The 27,989-nt window shown below is 55.6% G+C and overlaps 2 protein-coding genes across 3 annotated transcripts in view; both read left to right on the forward strand.

Annotated features, from left to right (window-relative positions):
• SLC13A2 (solute carrier family 13 member 2) overlaps positions 1-203 on the forward strand; it is a 43,571-nt gene extending 43,368 nt beyond the window's left edge. Inside the window, exon 14 of the transcript XR_014013884.1 lies at positions 59-203. The gene's annotated coding sequence lies outside the window, so the exon portion shown is untranslated. The remainder of the gene's footprint in view (positions 1-58) is intronic.
• Positions 204-2,228: 2,025 nt separating this feature from the next.
• Positions 2,229-27,989, forward strand: FOXN1 (forkhead box N1). Of its 2 annotated transcripts, none has more exons than XM_081219345.1 (9): positions 2,229-2,364; positions 13,828-13,959; positions 14,350-14,808; positions 17,154-17,267; positions 19,068-19,198; positions 20,530-20,626; positions 23,794-24,001; positions 24,192-24,683; positions 26,438-27,989. In XM_081219345.1, the coding sequence occupies exons 2-9, from the start codon at positions 13,837-13,839 to the stop codon at positions 26,752-26,754; spliced, it is 1,941 nt and encodes a 646-aa protein (XP_081075471.1). In that variant the 5' UTR covers positions 2,229-2,364; positions 13,828-13,836; the 3' UTR covers positions 26,755-27,989. The 2 variants fall into 2 exon arrangements, with proteins under 2 accessions (XP_081075471.1, XP_081075472.1); XM_081219346.1 differs by having other exon boundaries at positions 17,157-17,267.

Below are 27,989 nucleotides of genomic sequence, written 5' to 3' on the forward strand. Positions count from 1 at the left end.
CGTAATCTTATTTAATCCACAATTCTGTGGGTGACTAATATCGTTCCTTTGTTAACAGATGAGAAAACTGAGGCACAGAGTGGTAAGTATGGAAGATGACGCAGCTAACCTCACTCACAGGTGAGTTCATTGTTATCTGCCTCAGCACCCTCTTTTTGAAATGGATATTCCCTGCCTAGACCAAGAAGTCTCCAAATGTTTTAGTCTACTCTACACTGGTGCCAGATGACCATCAGGACCCCCCTGCCAAGGTTGACATTACCTCCCTCCTTGGAATGAGATGGAGTAAGTAGAGCAGAGCTGACCTATCCACACTCTCTGGCCAGAAGACAAATCCCAGGCTTTGCTGGGCACTCTACCACTACATACCTGGAGCCTTTAGTTCTAGGAAGAGATATAAGTGGGCTTAGAGGCCAGAACAAGGTGGGAGGGAGAGGAGGGAAAGAATGGCCAGGGATAGAAGACAGGGGTGGGGCAAAGAAGATGAAAAGGGAACAGTGAGTAGGAGGTGAGGACAAGGTCTGGGCCAGGAGCCTGAGTCCTGGTGGGAGCAGTGGGGACCAGTTTCCAGGGCTGTCCAGGTACTCCACATCCAGTGTGGACTCTGAGCCACAGGGTCCACACTGAGGGGGCCAGGACCGGGGCCACAACCACATAAATTTCTGTTTCCATCCTCCAGACCATAAAGAGTGGCTGTGGGATCACGACACAGAACAGGGGCCCCCATCTCCACCTGCTCAGACACACAGATACACACACAGGGCAGGATTCCTGACCCAGACCAGAGACGTGTACAGACACAAGGGTGTACACACACAGATGACATACAAGAGGGCACAGACACAGGCCTGGATAAATGGACACAGATCCACACACAGACATGGAGAAAGACATAGACACAGACGCACAGCAACCCAGGAGACAAATGTGCGAACACACGGAGACACTCACATACCCACAGACACACAGAGGAAGTCACGGACACGTGTACATGTGGGTGCGCACACCCACACACCCAGGGAGACACCCAGAGGGTGTCAGAGGGACCGTAGAGAGACAGGCAGATGGCTGGACACCTCGGGGACAGACAGTCCCCAGCAAACCTATGCTTGTGCCTGGCCCTCAAGGGGTCACAACTATTGCCTGTCCATGGCAGGCCTGAGAACCCTGGGCTGCCACCCAAACTACTCCCCAGAACCCCCTCGCCAGCTCCTTGAACACACATGTGGTGGCCCAGCTCTCCTGACACACGTGTGCATGTCCCGACAGGCCTGTGCCCCACCCATGGGGGCTGACATCCCTGTTCTGCGGTGCAGGGAGGGGCCACAGGACAGCCCCCTCCGCCACAGGCCACAGTGTGCCCAAGGGGCCCAGCCTGGTCCAGGAGGAGGGAGGCGTTGGGGGGATCAGGGCGTGGCCAGGGCGGGCACAGGAGCCGGTACCTGTCAAACAAGAGCCAAGGAACAAACTAGGTTCTTAGTCACCTTGCTCTTCTCCCCATTTTGGCATCAGCCCCTCGGGGCAAGGGGAAGCTGATATCATAATTATTGGCTCGCCCAGCAGCTGCCTCCCCTCACCTGATGTCAGCACAGACCCAGGACGGCCGAGCTGACGGACTGATAGACAGACGGAGCTCCTGGCCCCCCAGACCCCGGCCCCCACGCCGACCTGCTTCACTGAGCGGTAAGAGGAGACCCGGCCCAAGTCAGCCGTGGAGGCCAGCAGGGCTGGGCCAGGGAATGGGGAGGGGGGTTGCCTTTTTAATGGGTCCTCGGAGTGACTGGGAGCACCTGGGTGCTCCCTTTCTTCTCGCTGCAGCTCAAGGGAGAATCAGGAAGTGGGGTGAGTGCCTGGAGGGCAAGGAGGACCCCCTCCTCCTTATTCCTCCCTCTTCTTCCTGTTCCAGGTTGTCTAACTTCAATCCTTCTTGCTGTAGTGTGGTTTTTCATTCGGGTGTTTCGTGGATTTTGTCTGTGTGTCTCTGTGTGTTGGAGAGGGTGTGCTTAGCCACCCTGTGCTGGAAAAAAGTAAGGACACAGAGGGGCTAAAATTGGAAAACTAGAGCTGAAAGACAGGGAGGCAGATTCCCAATTTAGTGGCTTTTCCAAGTGGAGAGGGAGAGCCCAGCTCTGGGGGCTAGTTGGTGCTAAGGGTGTCTGTTGATCAAAGAATCACTCACTGTCTCTAAGCAGCCTCAGCTGGGGTCTAGGCGCCTGGGCCTGCGCAGAGGACTGGGCTGCAGGAAGGAGAGGTGCAACTGGTGGAGAAGCAGACAGGTGGCGAACAGGTGCTACGGCCACAACCTGATGCTGCACTCAAGGCAGAATCCCCCAGAGGTCCGGACCCCAGAAACCAAGAGGCCTGGTGAGCAAACCTGGGATATGCAGGGAGCTCTCAGACCCTGGACGCCTGGAACTGGGGGTTTGGGGAGCAAAGGCCCTTAGGGAACTGGCCAGAGCAGCAGGAAGACCCCTCTGGCTCCCATGGCTTTTCCCCACCCCCTATCTGATCAGGTAAGGTTCTGGCATTCCCCGTGGAGTCCCCAGGCCCTCCCCCAAATGTCCAAAGAAGCAAGTTAGATTAAGAATAGACTCGAGGGCTTCCCTGGTGGCGCAGTGGTTGAGAGTCCGCCTGCCGATGCAGGGGACACGGGTTTGTGCCCCGGTCCGGGAAGATCCCACATGCCGCGGAGCGGCTGGGCCCGTGAGCATTGGCCGCTGAGCCTGCGTGTCCGGAGCCTGTGCTCCACAACGGGAGCGGCCACAACAGTGAGAGGCCCACGTACCGCAAAAAAAAAAAAAAAAAAAAGAATAGACTCGAATGAGTGGGCGTGTTTGCCTCTTGTCTCTGCACCTACAGGTGTGGGGAAGATATGTTTGCGTGTGCATTGTGGCCCGTCACGGCTGGTCAGCAGGAAAGGACCTGGGTGGAGAGGGCACATCCTCTCGAGAAATCATCTCATCCATTCCACCTGCCTCTCGGCTGGTCGTTTCCCAAGCCAGGCAGGTCTGCCCCCTCCTCACTTTCCCAATCCTGAGGGAGGAAACTCGGGCATTCACTCACAGTCCTGAAGTCAGTCCTTCCTGGGGTCTGAAGTCTCTGCTGCTGCAGGATCCAGCTCTGCCTGTCCCCATAGGGTTCTCTTTTCCCTGCTGATAAAACCCAGTTCCTCTGGGCTGATGGGAGGGTGAGAAGGGTTGGGTGGCATTGCACTCCAGTCCTGTCCCCGTCGGGCCCAGCTCAGGCCCTTTTACCACCTTGGGCATTCCCTGACCCCCAGGACGCAGGCAGTAGAAGGGCATCCCCAACCGATGGGGGCAGCACCTCTGTTCCTGGACCCCACTCTCGTGGTGGGCCAGGTAGGGCCAGAGTGGGGCTGGGTCCTGGGGAGGCGCTGGTCCTCAGGAGCGAAGGTGCTGTGAGGAGAGACACATTTCCTCTCAGCTCCCTGCCCGGCCCCGCCCATGCAGCCTCTACTGGAGCTCAGCTCCGGGCTCCAGGGCCTGCTGAGGCACGCTGCGCACCCAGGCCCGGCGCCTCACTCACCTCCCAGGGCCAGGAACCTGTTCTCCCGAGAATGCCAGGGAGTTCTCAAAGGACTTTATTTCAGTAAAGGACTTTATTTCTTGATTCTGCTCCTGGGAAGGCAAGAGAAAGATGAGAGGGTTGGGGCGCCCTCCCTGCTCCCCATCTTTGTCTCATCCACACACTAACCCCATATGACCCCAACCAACAGCTGTGCCTTCCTTCATTGTGAGACAGGAGAAGGCCTGGGACAGTTGAAGACAAAGGGGGAAGCCCACTGGTGACACTTGCCTTCTGGGAAGATGTCTTACGTCCCCACTTTGGTCTCAGGGAAAGCCTTCCTTTAGCCCCCATGGAGAGTTCCATCTGCCCTCTAAGAAAGTACCACTTCCCGTGGGCTCTCCATCCTTTTCTGCCAGGAAGTCCTTCCTGCTGTCTAACCTCCCTCCTTCCAGCTTGAGTCTTCACGGACCAGCAGAGCCCCCACTGTCTACACAGGGCTCAAGCACCTAGCTAGAGACTGTTACTAAGTCACACTGAAATTTCTGAAGACCTTGTGTACAGAAAGGGACAGAAATAAGGCCCCATGCCCACTGCCCCTCTATGAGTCTCTCTGGCTCCATACTCTGATGAGAAGGGGGCTGTTGGGAGACATTTCTGCCTGCCTCCCCTTATTCCCCTATAACAGAGGGATGCCAGGGACAGAGGTCCCGCAGATATGGCCTCCCCGCTTTCTTTCCCAGTCACAGCCCACCATCCCTGCTGAGGCCTGCAGGAGGGAGTTTTTAGCAAGCTGAGATGGGCTTCTGCAGCAGGAGAGATTGACATTAGACTTCAGAGAGATGTTTCAGCATTTTAAATTGAGTTTAGCTGGACCATGTGACCACAGAAGGTGGTTTCCTGAGTGGAGAGACAACCATTGATCTGTGATGGGTGTGGCTGGGCTGGCGACATGCCCGGGAGCAGGGGAATGACAAGGTGACCTCTGGGAGAGTGGGTGTCAGAAGCATCAATCAAAGGTCCCTGAGGGATTTTGGTCTTTCCCATTTATTCCTTCCCATCCTTTGCCCCTTCCTCCATCTCTGTGCCCATCTCCAACCTCCACCCCTCCGCATCCATAACCTCTCTACTCCACCTGTCTTTCCTTTCACAACCCACTCTACCCCCATTCTCATCTCTAACCCCAATCCAGCCCTCTTCCTATCCAACCCACATCCCCAACCCCAATTTCACCTCCGCCTCCACCACCTTATTTCTCTCTTTGCTTTCTCCCTCACCTCCTCAGCCCCAACATCATCCTCATCCCTAACTCCATCTTCCCATCCCACACCATTTCCACCTCCCCAGGATGGATCTCTCCATACACCAGAGATCCCCTTTGGAGGTCAACGCCCCTCATCCGTGCCCCCGCCAGGTCCTGGTATGTCCTCCACATTCTCCCAGTGTTCAGGACAAAATGGATTGGATAGGATCATCCCTGGAGAAGCCCTCAGCTTCCTGACCTTATCTGAACTTTAAACACTGGTTGCTGGCCAAATAGTAAAAATGAGTTCAGGTGCAACAAGACAAGTCTGATGTCCAGATGGACCTCTCAACACTGCAGGTGTGTGGCAGGTCAAGTGGGGAGGTGAAGAGACGTCCTTACAGGGCCCCAAAGGGAGGCAGTGGCAACGTTTTTGGGGGGTGCTGGGAGCATAACCGATCCTATTAAGCATGGCCAGGCCCAAGGCAAGGAGATGGACAGAAGCTAAAGCAAGGAAGGTTGCTGGGCTGTTTAGGAATGACTGCAGTCTTGAGCATCCCCAGTCTCTACCCCGCCTGTGGCTCTTGCTTAGTCAGCTCAGATTAATGGAGCCAGGGAGAGAATTAGCTGAATCGTGATCTCTCAGGGAACTTGACTCAAGAGCCAGCTGTGAGTCACAGAGAAAAGGAAACCCATGCTCTCATGGCTACTCTGGAAGGTGCAGGGGGTAGGTACCACTCAAGACCCCCCAGGATGCAACAGAGAGTTTCCCAGAGGTCTGACCCTAACCCTCCACCCCGTGCTCATGGGAGGACGGATGATCAGTCTACTTCAAGCCCAGCTGCCCCGGCCTGAAACTACTGCTTCTGATAAACTACAGACAACCTGGGCACCAACACACACACACACACACACACACACGCCCAGAATAGGGCATGTCCCTGGAACCGGATCACCCGGAGACAATTGGAGATCTCACCTACACTTGTAAATTCCACAGCCATGTCCCAGACTACACCAGCCCATCATTCTTGGAAGGCATAAGATGTGCATGAGGACACACACACACACACACACACACACACAATCACTGTGATCAGAAAACCCAATTGTCAGACTGTCCACTTAGCAGAGGCAGAGTGACTGCAGCAGTGTTCACCATCAGAGGTGTCCCCAGCTCCCTCTGGGAGGAGTTCCTGGAGCCCACATTGGGCCCCAAGGAGCATGTGGCTTTGGAGAAGAGGCTCCGCCTCCTGGGGCCTTCTCATGATCATGTCCAATCTGCCCAAGGTGGGAAAGGTTTTGGAGAGAAAGTTCTTTGGGATGGCAATGCCAAGCCCAGGAGGATCTGTGTGTGTGCACGTGCGCTCTGGATGGCTTTGGAGGAGAGGTGCCACCAGTGTGTATTTGTCTGGTACTAGATCTGTAGCATTAGTAGTGATGGTGGGATTAATATCCCTAATAATAGATTGGTCATAATGAGCAGTCCTTATGATAATCATATGTACAGAGCATGGAGGCCCCTGGCTCAAGGGATGGTAGGTCCATGAGCCATCTCAAGCCCCCAGTAAGGTGAGCAGGCAGAAAGGGGTCTGGATCCCTTCTATGTGGAGCACCCAGGGAGGGGCAAATGGTTGAAGGGGCAAAGATCTCAGCCCGCACCCCTCTCCTGAAATGCTATGGGCCTGGGACCCCAGGGGAGGAGTCAGGGGCGCCAGGCAAGATGGTGTCAGTTTCTCTTCCTCAGAGCATTTTGACACCCTGCTTCTCACTCAGTCCCCAGGACAGCCAGGTGAGGTATGTAGGGCAAAGAAGAGGATCCCATTTTATAAAGGAGGAAATGAGGTTAATTTCTGTGATTAGCCCACGCGGATGGCAGAGCTGGGAGAGGAGATTCTAGGCTCCTTGGTCAGAAGGACTCCCTGTGCGGGAACCGGCGGGCTTTGTAAGGCAGCTGGGGGTTTCTGAGATAATAAATGCCAATCTAGGGGATGAGGTGAAACAATGCCCCAGTCATCCCTGTGGGTCTCACCTCTCATATCCTCAGCCACCAATCACCACCACAACCAATTAACTCCACAGCCAGTTATGAGAGCAGCCCACAGGAGGCTGGAGGTGGGACCACCAGGCTCAGCCCTGAGTGACTTTGTTATGGGGGCAGGACTTCTGGGACACTGGATCACAGAGCTAATGGGTGCTCAGAGGAGACCAACTTCATCCCACCCCCCACCCCCACCCATTCCCCTACCCTCTTTAGGCAGAGTGGCTGGAGGAAGCGTGCTGTAAGGAAGGAGGAAGGCCATGTTTTACCATCTATGAACAATCCTCCTGTTCCTTCAGTCACTGCCCACCTCACCACCCACTCTTTGATCCCTTTCACAGCTAGGCAGACTGAGGATTAGAAGGAACTTTCTTTGATCAGACCACTGCTTTCTGAACACTGCCCCCCGGGAGGACTAGCAAGCAAGGAATCCCCACCCTTCAGGAGCCCAGCTCTCCAGTCAGGCCCCAGGGGCTCTAGGTCACCTGGCTCACATACGAGTCCCTTGCCAGACCTATTCTCACCGTCAGACCCAGTCATGCCTTTAAAAATTCCTGGGGAAGGTGGGGGGTGGAAGTCACCTTCTCCCTAAATCACACATATAAGGGTCTCACGATCTTGGAAGAGAGAATTTTGCCTCCCCCTCCCCCTGCTAAACTTGGAGGGCAAGATGATATTGCTTCTGGGAACAAGATCTGGGGATGGGCTCACAGCCTCAGAGCCTGAACTCCAGAGTAGGCAGGAGGGAGGAAAAGACAGACTATGAATGACACCAAAGACCAAAAGATTCCTGGGGGCTGGGGGTGTTTAGGTGGGAAGTGTCTCGGAAAGAGTCACCTAAGGAGTAGGGAGAACCCAGCAGAGCCGATCTCTCAGACCAGGTGCCCATAGCAGAGGAGAAAAGGGGGCCTGGTAGGTGTGTCTCAGAAAGAGATGGATGGGAGCTTTGAAGGATAGCATTTCTTATTTCCTTGGAACCAGCACCCCTTTCTTCCCATCTACCAAATGAGCATCCATAGGCAGTTCAAGGACACCCATTAATCTGTCCCACTGTCCATTCACTCATCTGTCTGTCCATCTGTCCAGCTTTCCATCCAGTCATTTGTCCACGCATCAGTCTGTCCATTTCACCCACCCACCTTTCCTTCCATTCATCCACCTATCCCTCCATCCATCCATCCATCCATCATCCATCCATCCAAGGAGGTCAGGCCCCACTTGGTCTCCCCAGGGCTGCTAGGAAGGGCCTGTGGTCCAGTGACATTTGTGGGGCATGTGACCTGCCTGCCTGGCCTGGGGAGGCAGCTCCTCCCCGGCCCTCAGGCAGGGGGCTGGTCCAGGCATGTGGGAGTATTTATACCTCAGTGGAAGCTCCTGCGGAGTTCCTGGGCCGAATGACTCCCCGAAGCCGTGATGGTGGCCATGGCCCAGAGCCTACTGTGAGTGCTTGGATGATTCAGCTCCTTTGGGGCCAAGGCTGGGTGGCAGGGGCTGGGGACGGGCTGGAGAGATGGGAAGCTGCCCACGATGGTCAGGGATGGTAGAAAGGAAGGGGTTCTGGGCAAAGGAGAATGGGGGAACAGGAAGCTGTTGGAGTTAGACATCCACAGCAAGGCTGGGACCCACCCTGCAGGAGGGACGAGTCCATTGCCCTTTACTAGCCCTTGGTGAATGGCAGGAAGGATAGGGCAAGAGGACTAACATTACAAGAGAGATTACATTACGGTTAGACAACTGGAAGAACTTCCAGGTGAGCCCCAGGCATGGAAGGTGGTTCAAGTGCTTTTTCAGGACGGGCATACCGAGTGCTGCTCTAAGACAAGCCTACTTCCAGAGGCAGAGGAATGACTGAAGTGTTTTCAGGAGAGCCCTGGTTTGGGGAATGGGAACGACTCAGCTGCAGGTGTCAGTGGCTCAGATGTGAGGAAAGCGTCCCATGGGGGACATGAGGACTCTTCATCCTTTGTTCTTATTCCCCACTCCACCCCCTGCCCTTTTCAACTGTAGGTGCTTCTCAGAGCCCTTTAATCAGATCTCAAGGCAGGGGCAGCTGACCCACTTCCTGATACCGAGCCAGGGTCAAGAGCCAGAGGGGACAGGATTTGGGCCTCAGAACCCCCAACCTGATGGGCGCAGAAGAGCTAGAAACCCCAGACCCCCAGTATCCTGGGTGTCCAGCCTCAGGAGGGGCCCCCAGGCCCTTCCCTGCGACCCCCACTAGGCAGCTACCAAACTGCTCCAGGGGACCCCTCCCAGCAGCTGGGAGGGTGGAGCCCTGGGTGGGGCCACAGGCAGCACTGGGCACGGTCCCCACCCCTTGTAAAACATGCTGCCACAGCCAGCAACAGAAACCATTAAGGTGGAACTCTACCATCTCCACCTCTCTGTAAAGGGCGGGTAGGAGCAGCCCGCATGGGATGGAGTGTGTACAGCCCAGTGAGGGCCCTTAGTGTCCTCTGTGACTCAGCCGCCCATATGGGGTACAGGGACAGACCCTCCCAAGGAAACCTCCAGCCTTGCCCCCCACCTGCCACTCTGGCTTCCAGGTGTGAGCAAGGAAGTTGAGGTGTTCCTGAGGTGGGGCTGTGTAGCATAATGGTTAAGCACTCTAGCTTTGAAGCCTGTGTCTGAATCCTGGGGAGCATCATTTACTAGCTGAGTGAACTTGGGCAAGTCAGGTTAACCTCTCTGAGCCTCAGTTTCCTCGTCTATAAAATGGGGGTGATAATACAGCACCTCCTTTCTGGGGTATAATAACTCACCCAGCTGTTCCTGGTCCCCTTGAGGATTTCCTCAGAGAGGTCCCTCCTGAAGAAAAAACAGAGATGAGGGCCTAGCTGACAGCTCTGTGGACCATATACACATCCACAGGACCAGCTTCAGCATCTTTAGATGCAAATAGTCCCAGCGCATCATTTTACTTATAACGAAACTGAGTACAGAAAAGGGGAGGTGACTTGTCCAAGGTCACACAACCAGCAAACAGGGTGTCCCCCCCTCCTACCCCACAAATGCCCCCTCTGCCTTAATCCTGGGGTACTGAGAAAAGAGTCTCTGAGGGGTGGGGAGATATGCTGGGTAGAAGGGACAAAAAGCCTGGCTGTTTGTGAGAAGGACACAGAGCAGAGATTTGATAACACTGGTTGTTGATCCTGTGGTCATTCTTTCTGAGGAATTTCTTCTTCGTCATGCTTCCTACTCAGGTTAGAGGACCATTTCTCTCTTTCCTCCGACTCCAGGGAAGATCAAGTCTACTTCGTCTATCCCTACTCCTGCCCTCCCACTCCTCAAGGATCATGGAAGGAGGAAAAGTTCTGAGAGTAGGGGGTAGACAGAATACCTGGATACTAAGGTGGTCTTCTGCTAAAGCTTTGCCAGCGTTGCACCCCTGGAGTGGTTTGGGGGCATAACTGGGGCTCTGAGGCCTGAGACGCAGGAGATGTGGTTTTCAGTTTTAACTATGTGGCCATGGGCACGTCATTTCTCTCTGGGCCTTAATCTTCTCCCCTGAAGAATGGGATTAATGACATTTCTCCCCCACCACTGGTGTATGATAAATGCTCACCCACCAGCTCTCAAAAAAAAGGACGAATTTGTAGCATTCGCAAATTTCCTTGGGTAAATATTCCCACCAAGGCCAATTTGGGCCAATTTCACCAAAAATGGATTTGGAAAGAGATGGGTACAGTTGGCCCTAACAAGTCCATAGCAGCTGGCTCTGGCACACCGCTGCCTGCTACTCTCAGGGGCAAAGAGAGGATGAAATGAGATAGTAGATACGAAGGTGCTTTGTAAACTGCAGAGTGCTTTATAGATGTGGAGTTGTGATTAGGAAAGTCCTTACAGTCCAAGGGACCCCAGGGCACTGTCCACCATTGAGAGCCTTGGCCTAGCTCTAGCCCAAAAAGAGAGCAGGTTGTGGGTTGTGGAAGCCCACACTGAGTGGCAGGGTCATGAGTGCCATCAGGGGTAGCTCCTGGGATCCAAGGAAGGAGGAGAGCTGACTGGACCTCCTGCACTGGTTTGCTGACGATATTTGCTGACACACATCCTATTGTGCCCCCTGAAACTGCAGCAGGTAGCGTAAAGGTTAGTCATCAATGAAAGATTCCTCCTGAATGCAGATGCCAGGGCCCGGACACTGCAACCATCAGAGAGGCCTCTTGAGGGATCCAAAGCAAGAGTCACCTCCCCTTCTTTCCTACTCTAATCCCTGGGAGTTTCTGCAGCCATTCTCCCTCAGGGGAAAGGCTAAAATGATCTCTGAGGCCAGAGGGTCAAGAGGAGGGAAGTTTAGCCTCTGCCAGTGGGGGAGGATGATGTCAGGGAGACGGAGGTGGGAGGCAGGGAAGAGGAGTTCCCTCTGCTCTCCTGGCCCTTACCCCCAGAGCTCATCATTTAGAATAACTCTGTCCCACTGCTAATTATTAATAATAGCTATCATTACTGAGCACATCCTATGCATTAAGCTATTTGCAAGCAATATATCATTTAACCCTCCAGAGAGGTACGTACTATTAGCCCTATTTTATAGATGAGGAAACTGAGCTCCGAGGAAGGACGCTGAGCGAGTTGTCCAACCAAAGTCCCACTGTTAACTGGGATTCAAACCCAATCCTGACTCTAGAGCTTCTGAACTAGATACTGCGACTTTAAGAGCTCCACCAGCGACTCGAGAAAGGGGTCAGGGGCTAAGGCAGCCTCATCCCTCTCTCTACAAGGGGGGAGGGGGGTCCACAAGCCCTGTTATCAGAGGAGCAAAAGGAGATACAGAGAATTGCACCGTTTTTTCAAAGTCACACAGCCAGGAAGTGACACAGCTGGGACTCAAACTTCGGTCAGCCCAAATCCAAAACCTTTGCTCTTAACCATATGTTCTTCTGCCTCTGGAGAGGAGAGTGACCACCGCCCCACGTGTTACAAAGCCCAAGACCTGGGGGAGGAAGGGGCCCAGCCTTGCCTCTGGTAGGCCTGGAGAAGGCCTTGGGAAAGCATCTCTGGACCAGGGCCAGGAGTGGCAGGCGGGCCCGAGCTGTCCAGGGGCTGTCCAGGGAGCAGGGGCCGGGCCGCGCAATCATGCGGAGCCGGAGATGGGCTGCCCTGCACCTTGGGCCCCAGGCCTGCTCCACCGTGGTGTCCAGTTACGGCCAGCTCGGCGCTTCCCTGGTCACGCCACATTTAGCATTGCCGAGTGAGCGGCACCGGGACATGGAGAAGGGGCGGTGGAGACTCTTGAAGGGGCGGGAGAGCCTCCACCAGGCCCCCACCTGGACCCCAGCTCCTAACCCCCTCTGCCACTGATCCTCTGAGGGACTTTGGGCAATTGCCCTCCCTTCTTTGTCCCCACTACCCCCTTGTCAAATGAAGGAGAGAGCTTATTTAACAAAGATGTACTAACCCCAGGCTGGGCACATGGGGCCACCGTGGCCCTCCCTCCCTCCCACAGCTCCTGGGAGAGCAGGGCTAGGGAAATGCAGTTCTCCTGCTCTGCCGGAGGGGGTCTTGGGTATGTGTAAACCTCGGGCTTTTCTTGTTGTTTGGCACCCAGCCCGTGCACCCCCCACTCTGACCCCCAACAAATGAAGAGACTAAGAGGAGTGTAGCCTTCAGAGTCAGACAGATCTGGGTTCAAAACTTGACTCTCTCAAGGATTAGCTATGTGACTTGGGCAAGTCACTTCACCCCTCTGAGCCTCAGTTTCTTCATCTGGAAAGTGAGGTTAATAACGTCCCTCCCTCAGAGGATTATTCTGACAAACCAATGAGAAAATTCTCCTAATCATTTACACAGTGGTGGGCTTCCCTGGTGGTGCAGTGGTTGAGAGTCCGCCTGCCGATGCAGGGGACACGGGTTCGTGCCCCGGTCCGGGAGGATCCCACATGCCGCGGAGCGGCTGGGCCCGTGAGCCATGGCCGCTGAGCCTGCGCGTCCGGAGCCTGTGCTCTGCAACGGGAGAGGCCACAACAGTGAGAAGCCCACGTACCGCAAAAAAAAAAAAAAAAAAAAAAGAATGTACACAGTGGCCAGCCCAGGGCAGGCTCTCAGCAAAGGGTGGCCTTTCTCAGAAACTACTTGGGCAAAGAGGAATAAATTCAGGAGAAACTGCCCTTTGCAGATGGTGGAGAAGGAAGGCAGAGAAATGACGGTAGGAGTAGTAAGAACGTGCTAATGTTATAAAGCAGAAACGAACACACCACTGTAAAGCAATTATACTCCAGTAAAGATGTTAAAAAAAAAGAACCATACTAATAATGATATTAATAAGGAGAGCTGGCATTTATTGAGCACTTACTACATGCTAGGCACCGTGCTAAATTCTTCATGTGCATGATTTCATTTAGTCCGGCATCCCCATGAGAGCGGCCCTCTCTCTCCCCCTGTTTTTGCAGTTGATTGATGCCGAAGCTCAGAGAGCTTCGCTAACACAGCTAGCAAGGAAAGGCAAAGGCTGGCTTTGAGCTGAGTCCTCTTAACCCTTCAACTGTGCTGGGTACAGAGTTCTCCCATAATTCTAGAAGGTCTGAACAGAAAGAGCCCTCCATGTCACCGAGTATAGGCCCTGAGTTTTTCGAATGGTGAGTGCAAAGCTCAGAAAGAGCACTGGCCTGCACAAAGTCACAGGTACTTTGGAGTGTGGAGGACATAGGAGAAAACCACATATGCCACACGTTCCACAGTGGGCCGGTGGTGGCATCCCCAGTGCCGTGGGGGATGCCTGCCAGGCTCACGGGGCCAGCAGGCATCCAAGTCCCCTCGAGTCCACCAGCCTCTCTCTCTCTCTGTGTCCTTCACACTCTGTCTCTTACACTGTTTATCTGCTTCCTTCCGTTTCCAATGTTCCTCTCAGTTTGTCTGTTTATCTGTCTCTGTCTGTCTGTTTCCCCCTCTCATCAGACATCTGGCTGGAGTCTGGGTCCCAGCCCAGGGATGGGGTGGGAGTGGAGGTGGTGGACTTGGGCTTGGTCAGCCCTGGACGGTGGTCCTCACACTCATCACAGCTGGCTTTCTTTGAGGCCAGGACTGGGTGATGGTGTCGCTACTCCTGCCGCAGTCTGACGTCACGCTGCCGGGCCCCACCAGACTGGAGGGCGAGCCCCAAGGGGACCACATGCAGGCACCGGGCCTCCCAGGCTCCCCTGCCCCACAGAACGTAAGTACCAGGCACTTAGGTCCAGGCTGAAGCCAAAACCTGAGAGGTGCACGAGCAGCAGGTGGACCGTCACCCCCATCCCCAAGGGACCTGCCTGCATCTGTCTTGTCCCTTCCACCAGCAAATAAGTACCCAGTGACTCCCAGATCCAGAAGTGTCAGACCTGGGCCTCTGCTTGTCCCTTCAGTCTGGGGCTTTCCCAGGGCAGGACTGTGCATCCATCCTACTGGGGGTGACCCAGGTTTAGAAGCAGTGTGCTCTCGTCAGAACGGGGCTTCCAAGGGCAGGCTATGTCTCACCAGAGCTCAGCCACAGACCCTTTACCTTCGCACAGAGTAGGGTCCCGGTGCAGCCTCCGCTCACAGGCTCTCTACCCTCTGTCCACCCCAGAAGCATGCTGGCTTCAGCTACTCATCATCTGTGCCTGATGGCCCTCCAGAGAGGGCACCCTCACTGCCTCCACACAGCCCCTGTGCCGCGTCACCGGGTCCGGAGCAGGTCCACTGCCCAGCTGGCCCTGGCCTGGGCCCCTTCTGGCTCTCACACTCAGACAAGTACCCCGGCTTCGGCTTTGAGGAGGGCCCGGCAAGCAGCCCCGGGCGCTTCCTCAAGGGCAGCCACGTGCCCTTCCATCCATACAAGCGGCATTTCCATGACGACATCTTTCCTGAGGCTCAGACCGCCTTGGCCCTCGCTGGACACTCCTTTAGGACCCCAGGGGCGCTGGAGGCCTTCGAGGAGATCCCCACGGATGTGGGGGAGCGTGACGCCTTCCTGCCCGGCTTCCCAGCAGAGGCCTGGTGCAACGGGCTCCCCTACCCCAGCCGGGAGCACAGCCCCCAAGTCCTGGTGAGTACCAGTGGCCGGCAGCCATCCCACCTACCCCCATCCCAATTCCTGGCAGCCCAGAACAAACCCCCCGCCATCCCTTTCCAGACCTTTCCACTCAGGGTCAGTGTGCACCAGGAAAGCAGCAAGCTCAGAGAGCTGGGGACTCTAGGCTTCATTCTGGGCCTCCAGGTCAGCTGGACAAGGGTTGCTGCCCTGGCCTGGTGTTGGGGGGACAAGGTTGGGGAGGCCTGTCAGACAGAGGAAGCTGGAAGCTTCCCAGAGGCTCCTGAGTCAGGATTCCACTGTGCAGCTTCTCTCTGTTTTTTTAAGTGTCGAGAATCTCCAGCCAGACCTACACGGCCCGTATGCAAACGTGAGAAGAAAAACACATTCCAGAGGCCAAGAGAAAGGGTTTAGGGAGGAGCCACAGGGCACAATGTTCTCTCCAACATCAGCCTACAGAGTTGAGAGAGGACTTAAGTCTTCTCAAAGGACCCTCCGGTCCCATTCTTTACCCAGAGTGAGGCCTGGCTATATTCATAGAAATACCTTGAAAGCACCTTGAAAGCTCATTTCCTTTCATAGCCATACCCACAAGCTGTGTGACCTTGGGCAAGTCACTTAAGCTCTCTGAGCCTCATCAGAAAAGTATCGTTAATAGTACCTCATAGGCTTGTTGCCTTAGGAAGAGGAAGACTAAAGGGAGCTTTGCTCCCCACTCCCCAGCCTGGGCTGTGCCTACTCCAGATGCCCCCCAGCTCTCCTTACCTCTTGCTTTCAAACAGGCTCCCATTCCATCCACAAGCCACCCCCAACAAAAGCCTGTTTCCCAGGAGTGGAAGATAGAGAAGGCGCTGGGCACCTACCAATTGTGGCCAAGACAGAGTCTGCTTCTGGTTCTGGGGCCCTTTGACGGCATCTTCCTCAGGCCCATTGAACGTGGCAGCAACCCCCAGTAAAGGGACCATCGCATCAGTTACTTCCCCCTAAATGTCCACTCAGTGCCAGCCCGTGGTCACTGTGCCAGATGCTTTCTTTCAAGTGCCCTGTTTAATCCTCATGACAACCCTCTAAAGAGTTCCCACTAACCCCATTTTGCAGATGAGGAGACTGAGGCTCCATAGAGACCAAGTGACTTGCCCAAGCTGTCTCTCAGCCTATAAGAAGTGAGGCTGAGGTTTGAGCCCACTTTCTTACACACACACACACACACACACACACACACACACACACACACACACAATATAGAGAAGAGCTTGGGCCCAGAGACCCACAGCAGGCTGGTTGACTCTCTGAGTGATTTTGGGCACATCACTTCCCTTCTATGGGCTCAGCCCCATCATCTGCCAAATGACAGGGCTGGACATAGTGTTTGTGGCCCTTCTAGACCTGAGATACTATGATTAGGGTTATCTCTGCATCAGCAACCCCGGGCACACCCAGAAAGAGCTCACAGCTGATTGACCCTCTGGGCCCAGATGCTGGTTTCCAAGGCCCCTGGTAATCCCAGGAAGAATGGTCCACCTACTCTTGGCCTTGTTTACCTTCCTGTACCCAGCTGCACACTCTGTCTGGCCCTACTCTGGGTAGAACTCTATGCTGGCCCCTGGGGGCTCCATGTGGGGCTCACAACCCATGGGAGGCCACCACCAGCAGCAGCAGCTGCAGGCTCCCTCTGCCAGAGTGAGAAAGGCCACGGGGCTCCAGCAGACCAGCAACTGTGTAGACTCCCCAGAGCAGAGAGCAGAGGCTCTGAGTTGGGGATGGCCAGAGCAGAGGGGACTCGCTAGCCCCCTCCAGAGAGCCTGCCAGAGTTCCCTTGGGCTTTGCAGAAGAGGAAGTGGCAGGGCCTTGGGGGCCCCAGCTGGACCAACCTCTCTGGCCACTTCCTGTGCTCCGCTCACCATGGCTCTGCAATGGGAATTCTAGAGCAGTGGTCCTTTGCAGACCTGCTCTGAGGGGCTGGTGGCTCTGAACCAGCAAGCAAGTCCTGAGCCAGGCTTGGTGAGTGGGGTCAGGCAGTGCACACTTGTGCCATTCTAGGGAGACCACTGGTCCTACCGCAGCTTCAGTGTGACCAATGACAAGTCTCCCCCATGTCCCCGGACAGCCCAGCCTCAGTCTCTCACCTGCAGGGAGGTGGGGGGATGGGGAGCCCTGTCAGTTCCAGCCTCAGCTCCACCACTAACTTGCTGAGTTCCCTCAGGAAAATCCCTGCCCGTCTCTGTTCTCTATTTGTTCTCCAGGAATAAGCTCTGGGGGAGGCAAAGTAGGGGTTGCTTTTGTGTAAGTTTCGAGACACAGAAGAGAAAAAGGAAGAAAAATATGGTCCAGCCTGGTCATCTGTTTTTTTTTCCTTCCAGCAGGGGTCAGAAGTCAAGGTCAAGCCCCACCCTCTGGAGAGTGGTCCAGGGATGTACTGTTACCAGCCCCCCTTGCAGCATATGTACTGTCCTTCCCAGCCCCCCTTCCACCAGGTGGGTCTGGGGCAGGTGGGCAATTTTCCCCAGGGTCTCAGGATATTACATGTGTGTGTGGTGTGCGGGTGTGGGTGTGAGTGTGTGTGTGTGCACACCTGGATGGGCAGGTAGGGACAGCAGGGCCCTGAATCTCAGGCTGGGCCACCTGGCGTGGAGAACAGGGGTTCATGGGGAGGGAAGCAGTTGCCCTTCTCTGGGGGTGGATGGGGCTTGTCGGAGACCCTGGCAGTGCCTGAGAGGTCTCAGGAAAGAGAGTGGGACTGAGACTGGGGCAGGGCCGGATGTGAACCAAAAAGGGAGAGAAGAGGAGAGCTAGAAAAGGACTGAGCCAAGAGAAAAGGAGTAAATGGGGTGACACACAAGGCTGAGCAGGCCAGGGAACAATGGGCTTTCGTCTGGGTCAGCCACCATCTTATGTGGCCTTGGCCTCAAACTCCCCTTTAGCCTAGACAGGGTGGGACCAGGAGTGAAGTTAGGGGGCCTTCCCAGTTGGAGGTTCCAGGTCCCCATCATCTCTGGCCCTATCCCCCTTCCCACCCCACTGCCCAGCCTCAGCTCCTCCCAGATGTACAGGAAGCCAAGTAATTGCCCCACACTGGCATGGGATGGAGATTTTTTAAAAGAGAAAGAAAAGAGCCCTAGAACAGCCAAGCAGCTCCCAGGAGTCGCCAGGCAAGACAGAGCAAGTGGTTGCCCAGCACCCAGCTTCATCCACCTGCAGCCTGGCACTGAGACAGGCCCTGCCTGTGGAGCAGGTTCTGCTCCCAGCTCTTTGGCATTGGCCTTGATCTTGGCCAAGCCAGGGAGGCAGGCAGGTGGGCGGGGGATGGGGGTGTGTTGGTCATTCTGCCTGCTTAGTGGGGAGAAAGAAAGAGAAGGAAGGAAGCAGAGGGAACACATGAGGGATCATCCTCACTCCATGACGAGGCCTCCTGAGGCTCACGGTCTGACCCAGGGTAGGAATGTCCCTGAGGCAGCCTGGCCCAACAGGAACTGAGCCACAGCAGGGCTAAGGGACTACCAGACCCTAGACGGCCTCGTCATGCCCAGCCCTGTCTTGATGCCCTCTATTTTCTGTACCCCCTCCTCGAACAAGATAGCCACACCCAGGGCTTTATGGAACCTGCAGAGAGGTGACTCAGTCACTAAGTGTCTCTCGGGTGACCTGGAAAGATCACTTCGGCCTGGAGCAGATGGGGGAGTCAGAGTCTCCTACCCACCCTCACCCCCGTAAAACACCATCCCTGGCACTGCAGCCACTCCCTTTGCCATAAAAACCACCTCCTACCCTCACCTGCCCACCATCATGACCAGCCCTTTCAAGGAGCCACTGAAACTCATAAAAGGTGGCAGTGCCCAGCAAATGCCCAGGCTGGACACCCCACTTCCAGCCCAACCACTCCAGGAGATACCAGAGAGGTCCGGAGCGCCCGCCCAGAAGGGTACAGGGGCCTGGGCTACCCCTCACACTCTCTAGCCCAACTCCTGTCCTATCACCATGGCAACCAGAGTACCTAGAGACCTGAGAGAAAGATGCTGGAGGAAGGGAGCTCTGAGGCCTCCGAGATCCTGAATTCTGGAATGTGGATCTCCTCACAGGCCCCCGGATAGCCACATCCTTGGCCAGCATCCTCAGATAGCTCTGCCTTTGGGGCCCATGACCATGGTGGTGGAGCACATGAGAGAAGAATCTAGCCTCAGTTCCTTCTCTGGATGTATATGAATGGGGGCAGGGGGCCCCCTTCCTTGGGAAGACTGGTTACCATGGCAACCACTCTGCCCCTTTGACCTCTACAGTACTCACCAGGTGGCAGCGGCTACCCTGTACCCTACCTGGGCTCCTCACACTATCCATACCAGCGGATTGCACCCCAGGCCAGCACCGATGGGCACCAGCCTCTCTTCCCAAAACCCATTTACTCCTACAGGTACGTTTCTCAGCACTCCTGAGGTAGAAGAGGGCTGAGAGGACCCTGGGGAAACTGAGACATGGAATCCCTTGAGGTATAAGGGTAATGGCAGGGAGTGGAAGTCATAGCTAGTGGACTTCCCAAGGATGCTATAGAGAGGATTCCAGCATGGGGCAGGGGGATTGACTAGCTCACCTCTGACCTCTCGTCTCACCCTGGGGAGCCATGTCTCTGGCTCAACTCAGTAGGTGCTGGTGCCCTGGATGAGCCCGCTAAGTTCTAGCTTCCTGGGGCCCAGGGCCTGAAACCGAGAGTTTAGGGGGGATGCTTCCCCCCTTCTCCCTCCCTCCCCAGATATAGAGAGAAGCTTCACCCCAAAGCTCTGCTGGAAGTAAGTGAGGGATGAGATCTGCAGATGCGGCTCAGTTATCCAGCATCTGCCAGATCTGGTGCAACTTCTCTGGCGCTGGGGTTATAAGTACCAGGCCAGCAGCACCCAGACCATCTGGGAGACCTTCCATCTGAACTTTCATTCATCTAACCAACATCGATACTCGACCTCCTGTGTGCCAGGCCCCTCATGGGGTCAGGTCATCAGCCAGTATGAGCTCAGGAGAAGGAAAAGGAACTTAAACATTATCCAGGAGCACAGAGAAGGGCGTTGTGGAAGGCCGGATGATGAGCAGAAAGGAGCACATGCAATCTTTGGAGTCCAGTAGAACTGGGTTCTACTCCAGGCTCTGAATTTATTAGCTGTGAAACCTCAGGCAAGTTACTTAATCTTTCTGAGCCTCTGTTTATTCATCTGTTAAAAAAAAAGAACTGCAGTGTTCAGGCCTTTGGATGGATTAAGTGAGAGAATATGCTTGGCACTTTGTAGGGACTCAAAAAACCTTAATCCCCTCCATTACTATCCAACATTCATGCAATCGGCTGAAGGCTGACTGGTAATGACAGCTTCCATTTAATGAGTGCCTTCTATGTGCTAGGCAGCATGCTTAATCCTCATGACTCTGAGATAGCTATTACTCTCTTCACTTCAAAGCTGAGGAAACTGAGGCTCAGAGAGGTTAAGGCACTCACCCAAGGTCACACAGCTAGTGAGTGGCCAAAGCCAGGATTGTAACCCAGCTCTCTCAGATGCCACGAGACCCTTGTACATCAGTAATTCCTGACTTCCATGGACACTTTCTCATTCCTTCTCCTCTGGACCTCATAGGGCCTCTCACACGTGAATTCTGCAGCAGGCTATTCTTCCTTGACTATTCCAGCCAGGGCGGGGGTGGGGGTGGGGAAAGACTCCAGGCCAGGTCAGAGGTTCAAACTCTCAGAACTTTCTCTGCCTTCAGCATCCTCATCTTCATGGCCCTGAAGAACAGTAAAACTGGGAGCCTTCCCGTCAGCGAGATATACAATTTTATGACGGAGCACTTTCCTTACTTCAAGGTGAGCCCCCAATCCACCGCACCCCACCAGCCCCAAGTCCTGGGCAAGCCAGGCCTCTCTGGAACCAGAGGATTCCGTTGGGAGGTGGGAGATGAGTTTGAGTGAAAGCCAGGAGAGGGTGTGTCCCCCACATGCTTCCCCTTGTCTCCACTTCAGAAGGACAGTTCTGTGTGAGGAAGAGAGAGCTCAAGCCATTCACCAAAGGTCACACAGCAGGCTGGAGTCAGACCTCATGCTGGTGGAAGGTGGACATGGCAATTCTGATAGGCTTCAAGGAGCGTCCACCTACCCCAAATGGGGAAAGAGAGCTTGGGAAGAAATGCGAGGCTGTTCCCACCGCTGCCCCCAGGATGCTGTAGGACTGGAGGAATTTGGGTAGGAGCTGTCCAGCCAAGGTGACACAGGATTCTGGGACTGCAGAACTCATTACCTTCCCAGGAGAGATTAGGATTTGCCTCTGTGGGCGACAGGCTCAGCTGCAGATCTGCCAGAAAGCAGAGTGTGGGCTTCATGGTCTTAGAGTGTCCTAGGGAACTGGCTGGCTCACCTGACCTTCCCATGGACAGGATCTATCAATAATTTCTATCCTCCACAGAAGGGGCTTCTGGGGCTCTAGCAAACTCCCTCCATAGAGGCAGGACAGATGCCCTTCTCTCTATTTGCTCAAGGCCAAACATCAAGTGGGATCACTTGCCGGCTCAAGCTCTCTGGCTTCCCACACCACCCACTTCCCTTGTCTGATGCTCCCCAGGCCCTCCAACAAAAACCCCTTCTTCTGGGGTGGGGTGCAAGGGAGGTCAGAGCTTGCGTGTGAGGAGTGCCTTCTCCGAGACCTGCACCCTAGTGGATACAGTCTCACCTTCTACCCAGGCAGAGGGTGGGAGCTGAGGCCCAGGTAATCCAGAACCCAGCTCCACCTGCCAGTGATTTCCGGCCCCACCATCTTCCCAACTGTGCTGCCTGGGGGTAACTTGAGGCTGATATTCAAACAAGCTTGTACTTGCCAAGCTGCCATCAGATGAGGAGTGGGCAAGATGGCCAGAGTTCTGGCCAAGACTGAAAAAGTGTGGTCATCCCTCAAAGGTCCTGGAAGGGAGAGGAGGAAGGAGAGTTGTCACTGGGATTCAAGAAGCATCAAAGCCAGTATCCAGAGCTGCCCCTCCACCCCAGCAAGTCAGGGGGCCAAAGTCTCCCTGGCCTATAAAGATTTGAGAGGGTCCCCTAGGGCTTCAAGGAGCCAGGCCAGAGAGAGGGAAGTGAGGGCCCCGCCCCGTTCCTCTCAGCCTGTCCTCCCTGACAACTCCCAGCCCCTCCCTACGTCTCATCTTCCTGGCTTAATTATTTTTCCTGGGAGCTGTGTAATCCCTGTTTTATAGGGCTGAGTAGTGAAGAGGTCTAACTGCTTTTTTTTTTTGGTTCCAGTTGTTGTTCTTAGCCAGTTGCATCACTCCCTCACTCCCAAGTTTACATTTGACTTCAGAGAGAAAGCATCTGTGAGGATGGGTCAGGCCCCAGATGGTGAAAGCAGTCCTATGGGGTGAGCTGGGCAGGGCCCTTAGTTAGGGAACAGAATTGGAGTCTGGGCTCTGTCACCGCCTCCTTGTGTGATCTAGGGCTAGACCCTTTCTTCTCTGGACCTCAGTTTCCCAGTCTGTAAAATGGTCAGGTTGAACCCGTTGGCGCATAAGTTCCTTCCACCTCTCACAGTTCCCCTCTGACCCACCTAAGGAATTAGGTCAAAGATCGTCTGCCCCCTCTATCACTCACTCCCCAGTTGAAGGTCATTTTTCTGGGCAAGGACAAAGTGGACCCTGGGGTGGGCAGCACTCATGCCCAAGGCAGCTGGGATGGGCGTCCTGAAGCCCTGTGAGTCAGAGATGCGGGATTGGGGAAGTTCCAGTCACTGGACATAATTGCTAGTGCTGACCATCCCTCTTCCAAACAGGAAGTGGCTGGGGTGGGGGCTGCCCTGGCACCCCCAAATCACAGATTTATGGGGCCATAAAAGGGCCCAGTGCCCATTAACTCTGCCCACAGCCTTGACTCCTAGTAGGGACTGTCGTGGGAGTTGAAGCTGAATTCCCCAGCTGGCTGGTCTGGTGGCTCAAGAATTGTCTCTCATGACCCTGGGAGCCTTGGGGGTCATCTCAACCAGGCCCCTGACCCAGGCCAGCGGCCCCTGAGAAAGGCTCCAGCAGCTCCTGCGAGCAACTTGCAGTGACGCTGGTATCAGGGCCCAGTTCTGCTGGACATGATTCAGCCCGACTGCTCCCTGGGGCAAGTGAGCTGGGGAGGAGGGAGTGGCTGCCCCTCAGTAAGCAGAAACTGTGAGCTGGAAGGGAGAGGGGCCGAGGGGCGAGGGTAGAGGGACCTCACCGGCCAGAGCAGGCGCTCTGCCCACAGTCCCCCCTGCTGGGCCCAGGACTGTCACAGAGCCTGGGACAGAGCTGGAGGTGGGGGGATAGGGGGTGCCCCCTGGCACCCCCGCCACACGCCTCTCACCCAACTGAGTCAGCCTAATAGTTTTTACAACCCTCCCTGGGCGCAATTACTGCCCTGGTGGCATGACCAGGCCTCCTAATGGGTGTTTATTCTGTTGGCATGAGCACCGCCCGCCTGAGGGCTGGCCTCCCCACCAGGCCACGCCCCCCAGGCACACACATATGAACATTCACAACCACACACATACAACCATGGATACCCACACACACCCCCAGAGAGACTTTCTCACACACACTCATTTCTCGGGGACACACATGTCCTCACACTCAGAGGACTCCACGGACCTACACCCCAGAGACAAACTCACAGCAGGGAGAGCTCAGTGTAGTGAGTCCCTCTCCACAGACGGGTCCAAGCACAGGCCTGAGGACCCAGTGGGGAGTGGCCCAACCGCAGGCTGGGGAGGGGCGGGGCCGTCCGTAGCGCCCACCAGCCCTTCCTTTATGAACCACCTACAGCCCTCTCTGAAGGGCATGGGGTAGGACGAAGGCAGATTTTAGGTGCTAATAACTGTGACCCCTGCCCTACTACTGAAGGGTACCGAGCGTGGGCTGGGTGTTGACGAGGGCGACAAGCCCCAGAGTGGGTGGCAGTTCTGTGCCCAGATAGCAAAGGAGTTTTCCGGCATCATGACCCCGGCCTGAATTCTTGTCTTGCTCTGGCAGACGGCGCCTGATGGCTGGAAGAATTCTGTCCGCCACAACCTGTCTCTTAACAAGTGCTTCGAGAAGGTAGAGAACAAATCAGGCAGTTCCTCTCGCAAGGGCTGCCTGTGGGCCCTCAATCCAGCCAAGATCGACAAGATGCAGGAGGAGCTGCAGAAGTGGAAGAGGAAAGACCCCACTGCCGTGCGCAAAAGCATGGCCAAGCCAGGTGAGGCTAACGGCCGTGCAGGGAGGGCCCAGGGTGCCCACGAGCCAAAAAACTAAGAGTGGAGGAGGCAAGAAAAGCTGAGCAAGGAGAACTGATAAGTGAGGAAAGCGCCTGAGTGCGGTTCTAAGGCTGGGAGCGTTCGTGGGGAAAGGGAGGTCTCATGGTGTCTCTCTCTCTTGGGCCTTTTCAGAAGAGCTGGACAGCCTCATTGGAGACAAGAGGGAGAAGCTGGGTTCCCCACTGCTCGGCTGCCCACCCCCTGGGCTGCCAGGCTCAGGCCCCATCCGGCCCCTGGCACCTCCAGCCAGGTTCTCCCAGCCGCTGCAGTCAATCCACCCAGCTCCGGGCCCCATTCCTGGCAAGAATCCCCTGCAGGACCTACTTGGGGGCCATGCACCCTCCTGCTATGGGCAGACATATTCGTACCTCTCACCGGGCCTGGCCCCTCCCGGACCTCCGCAGCCGTTGTTCCCACAGCCAGATGGGCACCTTGAGCTGCGGGCCCAGCCGGGCACCCCCCAGGACTCGCCTCTGCCTGCCCACACCCCACCCAGCCACAGTGCCAAGCTGCTGGCTGAACCTTCCCCAGCCAGGACCATACACGAGACCCTGCTGCCCGACGGAGACCTTGGCACTGACCTGGACGCCATCAATCCCTCTCTCACTGACTTCGACTTTCAGGGTGAGCTGGGGATGGGAAGGGAGAAGTGGGACAGTACTGGAGAGGGACATGTGGCAGTGTGGCCCGGCCCATCTAAGTCTCCAGGCTTCGGCCTGCTAACTAACTGCCGGGTTTCAGGTCAACTGGAGCAGAGAAGGCCCAAGCTGGGGAGGGGGTAGTGGTGGTTAAGGGTCAAAGAGGAATGTCCTTGCCCCCCTCTCCCTCCTCCTGGTGCCCTTGAACAGGTTCCAACTGACCTATCATCAAACCGCTCTCGGCTCTGGGTGGGCTGGAAAGGGCCCGATGTTCCGTTCCCTATTTGGTGGTGAGTGACCCATGGTCTGAACATTCCCAGAAGTGACTGCATTTTCTGAGTTCATCTTCGAATGCAGAGGAAGGAGACAGATCTCCCCCCTGGAAGAATGGAAGGCCTCAGAGCTAGGCAGGTCCCGGGGGGAGAGGTCCTATCTCTTCCGTTCCATCTTGCCTGCTCCATTTCTGCACGTGGCCAACGCCACCCATTCCCATCTAACCTCCAGTGCACCCCCAGGTCCTGGTACTGGCCACAGAGGGTTTGAAGGAGGGTGCTGACCCAGGCCTCAGACCTTCTGTGTGCACTGGGGTAGGAGACATCCACAAGCAGGTGGGGGCAGCCTACCCTCAGAGGTCTCCCGGTCTGATGGGGAGAGAGCCCAGGTCTTGGGGAGCTATTGTTAGAAACGAGCAGCTAGAGCCTCATCCACCTCCAGAAGTAGGGAACAGGGCTCAACAGCCTCAGAAGAAGCTATAGACGTGTGAGCTACCATAAGCATTTACCTGAGCCCTACTAACTGTCAGGCATCTTGTGAGGTGCTTTACATGTGCTCTCTTATGTGTGCCTATAGGATAGGAGGGATTATCCAACCCATTTCACAGATGTATACCAAGGTTAAATAACTTATTCAAGGTCACTTAGCTAGAAAGAAGGAAAGTTAAGGGAATTCCGTGGCGGTCCAGTGGTTAGGACTCCGTGGTTTCACTGCTGAGGGCACAGGTTCAATCCCTGGTCGGGGAACTAAGATCCTGCAAGCCACGCAGGGCAGCCAAAAATAAAAAAGAGAGAGAAAGAAGGAGAGTTAGGATTGGAACCCAGGCAGCCAAGTTCAGTCGAGGGTTTAGTTCAGCTCTCTTCCTCCAGACCCTGCAGCCCTGATACCCAGGGAAGGAGCTCCAGGCCCTGGCCTGCCACGATGCAGGTCACACAACACACAGAGGAGGAGCTGGTGGCAGCACTGTGTGCTCCCAGAGTCAGTGCTTCCTGGCTTTGCTCCCGTCCCTTGGGCCCTGCGGTGGAGGATGCCCAGGGAGCCGAGCCCAACCAGCTCACTGGATGCAGCAGCGCATTGTTGGAAGATCCTTGGTCTGGGCTGCAGATCCACCTTCCTTGGGAGCCTGGGCAAGAGCCAGGGTGAAGAGTTCCTGGGGCTCCCTCCCCAGGGTAACCGCAGAATGTACAGCATCTGCATCAACCCTTCCAATAGGCAGCTCTCAAATCCTTGATCATCTCCCCCACCCACAAGAAAAAGAGCCACACAGATCATCTGAGGTGTGGCTTTCAAAGTGTCCTACATGGGAGGAGGAATCAGAGAGGTTCTGCAACTGCCTGGGGTCACAGAGCTAGTGCCAAGGGTCTGTTCTCCATTCGGTGTTACCCCAATCCTGCTCTCTTTATGGGGTGGGAGGCAGACAGGGCTCCTTAGTGCCTCCCAGTGACGCCTGTTCTCTCCCCCAAATAGGAAACCTGTGGGAACAGCTGAAGGATGACAGCTTGGCCCTTGACCCCTTGGTACTGGTGACCTCACCCCTGACGTCATCTTCAATGCTGCCGCCCCAACCCCCATCTCCATCCCGCTGCTTCCCCCCTGGGCCCTGCCTGGCAGAGGCAGGCAGTGGGGCAGAAGACTTGACACCACCAGGCAATGGGGGCTCCGGGGAAGCGGGGGACCTGCATCTCACCACCCTCTACTCAGCCTTCATGGAGCTGGAATCCATGGCCCCTGCTGGCCCCTCTGTGTACCTCAGCCCCAGCTCCAAGCCCATGGCCCTAGCATGAGCTATGCCCAGCAGCTGCTCCAGCCTTTGCCTGGCCTGGAAGTCGCAGCTGGCCGCCCATGTTGGGCTCACCTTAAAGGTCAAGGAAGGAACACACTCCCTGTCCCCTATGCCACTAAGCCAACTTGTTTGTTAGCTGGCAGCTGGGGGTGTAGAAGTCACCACCCAGGATTCTGCCCCTCTCACATTTCTGCCGCCTGGTACACCAGCTCCTCGCTCAGGGCCCCTGAAGAGCAAGTGTCTGGGCAAGAAGAAAATGCACTCTTCCTAGCTCACACTCATCCACTCTTAAGCCCTCATGCATGTATGCACAGGCGCACATGCACAGACACACACACATACATTTATGCAGACATACACCCACACACATACCTTACATCCAGAGGAATCAGAACTACATCACAGAGCCTGACTTCATTTTGGGGGCAGCTGAGAGCTGAGGGCTTTGGTTACCAAAAGCTCAGGGCCCCCATGCCAGGTCCAAGACCACCACGGAACCCTATTCTGACGTCCACGTTCCCTGCAGGCCCGTTCCCCTCCAGGCATGATCTTTCCCAGAAGCCCCCTGTATTTATTCTCCCATCTTCATCCCAGCGGCCCATCAAGAAGGAGGAGATATGGAGTTTCTCCCCGGGTTGTCTGTGGGCCCACCCCTGGGGGGCTGCTATTCAGCAGCACCCGCCGTGCCAGGCTCTACCTGTCCTCAACTTAAGCTCTCTCTGGCCTTTCCCAGGATGACACACAGGAGGGGCAGTGTCCACCCCAGGACCAAACTGAGCCCAATTCCGACACAAAGTGTTTGGAAAAGCCCTCGCCCTCAGAAACTTGAAAGTGTCCTTTTCTCCCAGCCCTGGGTGCAGGAAGGGCCCCTCCAGGTCACTACAGTCTCACTCCCGGGAAGTTCATGTAGTTTAGGCCCCAGCTTGTGAATTACTTCCAGCTGTCTCAGGCAGCCTGGGCATTCAGGGAAGGGAAGTCTGGTAGAGGCTGGTGGGGGGAGCACCCATGCCCCCTTTCTTTGCTTGGCAAGCCTGGGATGCCCCTGGAATGAGAGGGTGTGACCCATTTGCCCTCCATGCCCTACCTGAGAGCCCAACCCCTCCCAAGTGGGAGCCTCAGCCTACCCAGGGTCTGAGGGTGACAAGAACCCCCAGAGATTGAACCCAGGTTCAGATGAGACACAAGTAGAACCCTTGAAGACCTGCCATTGTCCCCTGTCCTGGAACAATAAAGCAA

This window comes from Mesoplodon bidens (assembly GCF_964165515.1).
Source record: "Mesoplodon bidens genome assembly, chromosome: 19".
NCBI lineage: Eukaryota > Metazoa > Chordata > Mammalia > Artiodactyla > Ziphiidae > Mesoplodon > Mesoplodon bidens.